The sequence below is a fragment of the Molothrus aeneus genome, chromosome 6 (genome assembly GCF_037042795.1).
Source record: "Molothrus aeneus isolate 106 chromosome 6, BPBGC_Maene_1.0, whole genome shotgun sequence".
NCBI classification, from domain to species: Eukaryota; Metazoa; Chordata; class Aves; order Passeriformes; family Icteridae; genus Molothrus; species Molothrus aeneus.
Genome location: NC_089651.1, coordinates 53,386,313 through 53,394,433, shown reverse-complemented (window position 1 = coordinate 53,394,433; position 8,121 = coordinate 53,386,313). Strand labels below are relative to the sequence as shown.

General features: G+C 40.3%; 1 protein-coding gene across 1 annotated transcript in view; it reads right to left on the bottom strand.

The window, feature by feature from the left end:
* Nucleotides 1–6,296: 6,296 nt before the first annotated feature.
* Nucleotides 6,297–8,121, bottom strand: part of TDRD9 (tudor domain containing 9) — a 42,318-nt gene continuing 40,493 nt past the window's right edge. Inside the window, exon 32 of the mRNA XM_066552096.1 lies at nt 6,297–7,104. Within this exon, the coding sequence (XP_066408193.1) occupies nt 7,009–7,104 (96 nt within the window). The 3' untranslated portion in view covers nt 6,297–7,008. The remainder of the gene's footprint in view (nt 7,105–8,121) is intronic.

The following is an 8,121-nucleotide window of genomic DNA, read 5'->3' as shown; positions in this document are numbered from 1 at the left end:
AACTTGGAATGCTGTTTAAGGCTTTAGGAAATGGAACAAAACTTATAAAACCCATCCTGACACTCAAGTAGGAAACAGCAACAAGTGCCAGGAGTTTGAGTTAATAAAGCACGTGCTGTGATCACCCTCAGGGAGGACACGAGACTGTGGTATGACCCACACAGCAGCTTATCAGCAGGAAGTGAGGGTGGTGGACAGAAACCTGCACACTGATGAGGTCAAAACAGTCCACCTGCAGTACTTCTGCCCCAAGAGGAAGTTCTGGATGTGTGAAACTCGTAATAGATTTTGAACAGCAGGTCAGAAATGTCGTAAGAGTTTTCCTAGCAGTCTGATGGCCAAGCTGCACTAGCAAACCTGCACTGAGGTGGTTTGGAGAAGACACTGCTCTCCACAGGAGAAAGTTTCCATCCACTGAGGTCTACATCACTGGTCCAATTCTGCTGACTCCACCTGGATGATTTTTGGGATTGTCTTTTATTCAACACCACTCCCCCAAAACAATAAGAATGCTGTAGCCTCTGGCCTCTTTCCTTGGTTTTGCAGCCTGCTTAGCTCACTCCTCACTCATCAACTCCACAAACCTGGCTGCTGTGCCCTTGGGCACAGTGATCTCACCTTGCTGATGTTCTTCCTCCCTGCTCTGGGGAAATCTCACCCAAGAACAGACTGGGAGGCAGTGTTCCTTTTCTTCTATTCATAGCTGTCTTAATCACGCTTTTTATTTTTCCCTGTGTAGTGTTCATTATGCTGGTTCATGAGTTTCTTAGCTCATCAATTGTGCACGCTGTTCAAACTCAGTCAAAATACCAACCTAAATAACTCAGTGTACTGGCTGAGCTTAAGTTACAATAACAATTATTAGAACAATATGACAGCCAAGCTGTTAAGAACTGGGAGTAAGCAGGGAGCCAGGAAGTTGCTTTGCTGGTCTAAGATCTCCTTGCTTGTTTAGCAAGTAGTTTTTCAACCATCTTGTATCTCACAAATTCCGTGAAACAGAAGGGGTGCACTGTCAAATGTGGCTTCTTTATATATCCAAGAGAATAAGAGCCTTCCTATGAACTGCAATAAAAGCAGAAATGCTAATTTCAAGTTCTCTCCTACCTCACATCAATTTTTTCTGACACTAAATGATAGGAAACCACATGGCAGCCACCTTTGTAGTTTAGTCCTAGACAAATTTCCCTCAGCCTCTAACATTCTTTGAATATCTATGAGAAAACCAAACAAGTCAAAGGTCATTTTTCTGTAAATCCCTGCTAGTGCCAAAAACTTCTCCAGCCCAAAGGTTCCTTTTTATTCCAATCCTATAAACCACTAATCCACAAAAAACTAAAATACACAATATATCTCCTTTTAATCTCCAGCACTAAATAAAGAACAAGAGAACTGAAGACCATGTCTAGTATCTCAAATACTTTGCTACTCTGGCCAAGTCTTCTACTATCACATCACACTACATGCATCAAACAGTAATGCATATGATGGGACTGCACAGATAATCCTTCTTGAGTTTAGAGAAACTGTAAAGAAAAAATTATATAATAAAAATACTTTATTGCAAACTATAGACACTTAGCTGCATCTTGGTGCAGATAATGTGGCCCTAAATCATTATGTCCCTATGTTTCAAAAAATTTTGTGGTAGCTCTTTCATTTACTTCAGACAAAAACTAGTTCAGATTATATTAAAACTAGTTATTGAAATGATCCTGACCTGGGAAAGCTTTTACCAAAAGAGAGACAACTCAAGTTGACTGTAGGTCAATACTTAGCATGAGATAAATACAGGAACTGTGTGAAACTGCCCTAGAAGAGCTAAATTAAATGTAACTATTTACAGTTGTCAAACAATCACATGAGACTATATTGTTATAGCAGAGAAACAGAGGAAAAAAATTAAGAACTGTCTCAGTTCAAATAAATTGAAAAAGAGTAACTTGAAAACTGGCTGCAGTAAAATTAAGACAAACATTTGCATTTTAATATGAAGATATAAGAATAAAATCAGGGAGTGTTTTCACACACATAAGCACAGAGGAAGGATACAAGAAAGAAGTCCTCTCCCTTCTGATTCCACTCTGGGGTATGGTGCTTTACAACACTGTTGCTGTACACCCATCTCTAGATGGATTGTTCTGCTGCTGTTCCTGTCCTTCAGCTGAAAGCACCTATTTGAAATGTGAAGCACTCCAGAAGCAGTCACATACCCTCTGGAAGCTCCTAAGGTACCAAGGACTGTGCTTCCCTTCCTCATCCTGCAGCACTGACACCCTATGGAGCATCACTACAAATGTATTAGCTTCAGAAACTACTCTCATTTTAGGAACTGCCATCAGCAGCAAGCACTTTGCATTTTTTCCCCAGCATATTTTCTACCTCCTTCTCTCCTTTATAAATAAAATTCAAGCAATATCTATTCCTCAGGGAACATGTAAAATAATCAGATGTAAAGTGTACCTGTTCAATTCCCATCTTACCTGGCAGGTGGGCAGGAGGAGGGTTTGCACAACCGCTGTCAAGACCAAGTGAAAGTAGTTCAAGACAGAGCTAACATCTTCAACAGGAGAGGAACTCCCTGCAGCTATGTCCTGTGATCTCTTGAAATATGTGCTGTGGAAGATACTGTCTGCATCAAGAATTTTAATGAAATCTTATCTACTTTTCTGTCTTTTAAATGTGGCCTTTCTGCCCTTATTAAAGATAGATGGAGAAAATCACAGGTACATATGTATGCTCTGTGCTGGTCCTGATTAGGCACTCCAAATTTTTGCTATTAACAGACCAAAAAGAGAAAAGGGAGCTTTGTAAATGCTGAAATGCTGCCAACAACTGTACCCTTCCTTCTTCAAGCACACAGAGAAAGGTACCCCTGGGTGCTGTATGCTGTGTTTAGGAAGAAAACAAAATGAGAGAAGTGAAATACTTGAACTCCTCCATGGTTCTCCACATGGCATGAAGAACAAATACAGGAGGGGCAAAGAAAACCATCACTCTGGTGTGTTTGTGGAGCACCTGGGGCTCATCCCTCTGACTGGCCCAGAGAGGAGACAAGTTCATAAGCATGATATGAAAAAGTCATGAACTCATCTCACCATGAGTGAAGAAGTTTTGATTGCAGTTTTTCAGAGCAAAAAGCAGTCTCTGCACTTTTTGGAGCACAGAAGGAAATTACTGCCAGCATTTCAACCACACACTTCACCTCCCTCCTTCCCCTGAACCGAGTGGCAGCCCCACTTCTCTCTTTCCCCAGGGTGCCTCCCTGTGAGGGAGGGAATTGCTGGGCTGAAGGAGTGAAGGCCATGACCCCTCAGGACAGCTCATGGTGTGTGCAGCTCACTCCAGGCCAGCTCACCTCAGCCCACTGCCCTCTCACCAGTCTGATGGCAGAAGCAGCAGTACCCCTCCCTGAGCAGCAGCACCCAAGCTCAGCCCTCTGGGGCTTTGCCCTGAGAGAAACATCCACAAGCTCATCCACGTGCCAAGAAACATCTGCCAGGACTTCCCCATCACTCACAGCCATGATAAGGGGGTGACTCCCCTCTCCTGAAGGGGGGATCACTAGGAAGGTCCTGCCCTTGTCCTGCAGCTCTTTCAGCAGAGGGAACAGCCACCTCTGTTTCCCCAGGGCATTTAAGTCACGGATCTGGGAGATTAGACTGACACTCCTGGTGCTTGAGTGAAAGCTAAATATAGGAGCATCAGACAGGGATGACAAATACACCTACCCATGTAGCTCAGTGACTAAAAAAAGAGCAATTTATCTTCCTACATATTCACCAGATCAGCTCATAGCTTGCCTCTTCCCTCAACACTCCTTTAGAAGATTAATATATATCTCAGACATACCATCTTTGCCTCAGGTTTCTTTAATCTATTTACCTCTTTGGAGTTTCATCTCCTTTTTTCAAGGTTCTTTTACAGAAAGGAACTCCAATCAAACTATACACTGATGGTGGGTTTTTATTTTTCTGTTCAGTTGTATCCCTTTCTACGAGGTAGACAAACCCTGCTTTGTGGTACTTTGGTCATTGAAAAACATGCCAACAACTTTGCAAGGCCAGTGTAACTCCTGCACAGTCTGTGCCAACACCTGTATCCTGCTTTAAACCATGATCCATAATTTATCCTTATTCATGTGGCTGTTTTTCTAACATGAAGACTGGCATTGAATTTAACCTCTTGAGACTGCACTCACTGGGGCCTGTGAAGTCATCATCCCATTACTGAAATTCCATCGCTGGCCTTCCTTTTCCTGGTAATTCAATTCTCTCTTTGCACTGTAAAATCCATGGTACAAGTTTTCAGAATAGGTAGTTCAACAACAGCACAACACTGCTAGGAAAGGTCAAAGCTTCTACAGGATCTACATGCACTCATCTGTACCTCCTAAAACTCCACCCAGCTGAAGAAGGACAGTCCTGTTTTTTCTGGAAATGGATCACTTCACACTGACATGCACTCTCACCTTGATTTCCCCACTTGCACTCCCTGCAGAGAGCACAGCTGCCACAGTGCAAGTGGCCACAGGCTCAGCAGGACTCAGCTGGGTTCATTCAAAGCACCCTAATCCCTACACACATCCTCTTTGGGGAAGGAATGGTGAAATTCCCAACTGTGTTATATCCTTTTCCCTTTTGCTGTTCATCCTGACAACGTGATTCTCCTGGAAGAACAAAGAAACTGCTCTGCAGCGCTGCCAAGAATCAGTTGAGGAACCACAAGTGACTTCTCTGTAAAAGGATTCATTAACAATATTTTCCACCTATACACCTGTTATAAGGAAACTCTTTAGCAAGGATAAAAATAGACATTCTTTCCGTATATTTTTCTGAGTTTCTGGAATTCAGTAAGACAGGGAGTTCAAGTTCCTCAATTTAAACAGTTATTAAAGGATCTGCCTTCCCTGGATTTCCAGTTAATTTTTCTCTTTGTCTAAATATTTTATATCCACCAGAGCCCATGGCAGTAAATTCTAAAATTAATTACATGGAAAGCCAAAAAATCTCCTTTTGATTTAAAACTGCTATCAGGTACCATTGCAGCTGTGGGGGGAATTGTGAGTAATAATCAAAGTACATTGTTTCAGATACTAGAAGCACCTGTCAGTACAGTTTGTCACTTTATCATTATTATTGGAGGAATTTAAGAGCATTAATCTGATAATTTCTAGATTTAATTATTTCCACCTTAAGCTCAATGAAGAAATACAGTAAATTATGGTAACTGAAGTCTCATTCTGCTCAGTGTTGGTGAGCACCTGGAGATCCAGCAAATCTTGACAAGCAGTCATGGCCTTTTTGCTTATGGAAGTAGCCCCCAAAAGCCACAAAGCTGAGTGGGATCAGGTTCACAGCCACAAAGATGCTGCTACTTTACAATACTTTTTTCTCCAGTATGACATACTATTACCCTTTGAGAGGGAATCCTGAAGCTACTTACCTTAAACTTGTTCAAGTGACTTTGCAATGCTGCTGAAGCCTAAATCAAACTATAAAATACAGCAGCTCCTTTTTAAATGTTAGTACTGTATATATCCATCTGCAAACAAACATCATCACCCAGCAAGGCTGACTTGAAGGATGCTGAGCTTCCTTCAGGGCTGTTCTGTCCTGTATCACAGCAGCCCCCACCTGGTGGCAGCACAGTCACACACACAGACCCACACATGGGAGAAACAGCGTTCAAAAATTCAAAAAATAATATGCCTGTTGCTTATGGGGAATGAATTCCTTTCTTTTTCTCATGCCTTTGTGTGTTGCCAAGTTTCCTTTTCCTACAGAAAGTCCCATCGTTAATAGACAAAAGCAAGATTTGAAATCCTGCCTGATCCACTTGCCCCTGAAGGTTTTTAACAGGAATACTTAATTGATGTACAACACTTGGCTGAGAAACACTCTTGTCTAAGCCACTTGAGATGCAATTTTTCTGTTAGACCTCTCTCACTAACTAATCTAATTCCCAAGGATCACTAAAATGGGTCTAAGAAAGTAATGCTCTAATAAACCACTGAAATTGCCTTTTAGACAGTCATCTCTCTGTTTAATTATAACTTAAAGTAATTTCTTACTCAAAGCATCCCCTTTTTTTCCAAAAATCTGTCACTTCTTTATGGTGACCACAGATTCTCTGTCCTTCAGAGGATGACTGGATATTACATGACCTTCAAATCACTGAGTGAACAGTGAAAATGAATACTCTTCCATATATTGTTTCTGTATTGACGTATTTTGTGAATGCAATCACATACCTTTAATAACTAAATTTAGCTTTTACTAAGCATGAACACAAAGAAAGAGACAAAAACACTTTATTTAATTTCTGCGTTTTATTCTGAAACCACTAACCTCATTTTTAGGGCAAAAGATCTCCTAGGTAAAAGTAAGTTGAAAGGATGAAACAAAGTGCCATGAATCAGTAATTCAAAAGCATTCTTCTGCCATACAGGAAGATAAATCATGTTATGTTTTGCTGTACAAAAAAAATTAACAAAAAAATGGTATCCAGTATATGAAGATAAAGTTTGGATCAGAACATAATTTAGATAATCGGTTTCTTCTGTCTTCTATTTCTTGGTTAAGGAAAACCCCAACTCCCTTTGTTGCATATTTTTTTAAGAACTAATAAAAAAGAAAACAGGAAAATGCAACTTGCAATTACAGGCAAAAAACAAAAGTAATGCCCCTAATTTATGAGTTTTTAGACAGAAAATGAACAACTAAGCCTAGATTTGCTTCATCTTTCGTGTACCTTGTGATAAACCTGTTCAGAAGTACTATTAAAATGAAAATTGCATCCTGATTTACATCAGTTTCTTTTATGATTGAACTTGTCTGCTCTAGGCTAGCAAACCTCAGCTTTTTCAGAAACACAGGAACATTTTCCAAACTGTATTTCAATACACTTGTACTCATCTTAAGGAACAGTCTTGCAAAACATGCATACAAGACAGAACTAATTTTTAGACTAATAATACCTTATCCTCTGAAAGACTTCTAAAAATACTTAACCATTCAACAAAACAAGCTTGTGGAGCTGATAAACAAGATTTCCTCTTCCATGCTGCTTTTCAGAGTCGTCAATAATACACTGAGAATCCACCTAGCCAAAAGAAGCAAGATGAAAGTCAGAATGCATTCTTAATGTTTTCCTATATAACACAGCTAAGAAAATGTCTTAAAGAATTCTGAGTTTTAAATCATACTGGAATTTCAATTACATGCCACACACTGCAACAAAAGAGCCAGGGCTACAAAATCTCATGGTTTGCCATTATTTTACAACAGTATTCCAAAGCATTACAGGCAGTATTTTATGATCTAAGATATCCTGGGATTCTTCAGAGGCAATGGAGAATATCCTGATTCAAGGCCTACACATTAGCTTGCTATGAAAGACAAACACCAGCAGAAGTGAGTACATTATCTTCCTAAATCCAAGGATAACTGGATTTGAAATATGAAAACAGAAACACTTTGACCTAAGGCAGTATATCACAACACACTCTAAAAAAATGCCTTTTAGAAATAAGTGCCCTTGGTTTGTTCTCTTGTCCCTCTTTTGAAGGGTGACCCAGACCCCTCCTTTATGGGCTGCAGGGTGGGAGAGGCACAGGGAGGGTGGGTGTAGCACTTTTACTCCTGCACTCACTAATTCCTCACCCCCTTTTTAATTAAGAAACTCTACTTGCTCTTCAGGAAATCCAGTGGCCTGCAGAGGCCCTTACAGAAAGAAAGGTAAGATTTCTAATGGAGTAGGAAGCTGGGAGAGTTCTCTCATGAAACCCTCCTGGGTCTTGAGAAAACTGCCCTCCTGCCTGACCCCACCACATTTGTTCTAAAACAAGCCACATTTCTGTCTGCCTAGAAAGGAAAAGCCACCTCAAACCACAGCAACTCAAAGCAAAACTAAAATGTACTGCATTCAGGAAAATGTAGCTACAGCTGCTTAATAGAAAGAATAGAAAATTTTAACTTCCAACAAATGTGAAGGTACCTTTACAATCTCTCTCACCTTAAAACCATGGAGAGTTCTGTTTAAAAATACTAAATGTTTATATAAACAAAATTTAAAAAGCAAGCCACCCAACAACTAAACAAACTCTACAAAAACAGGGTA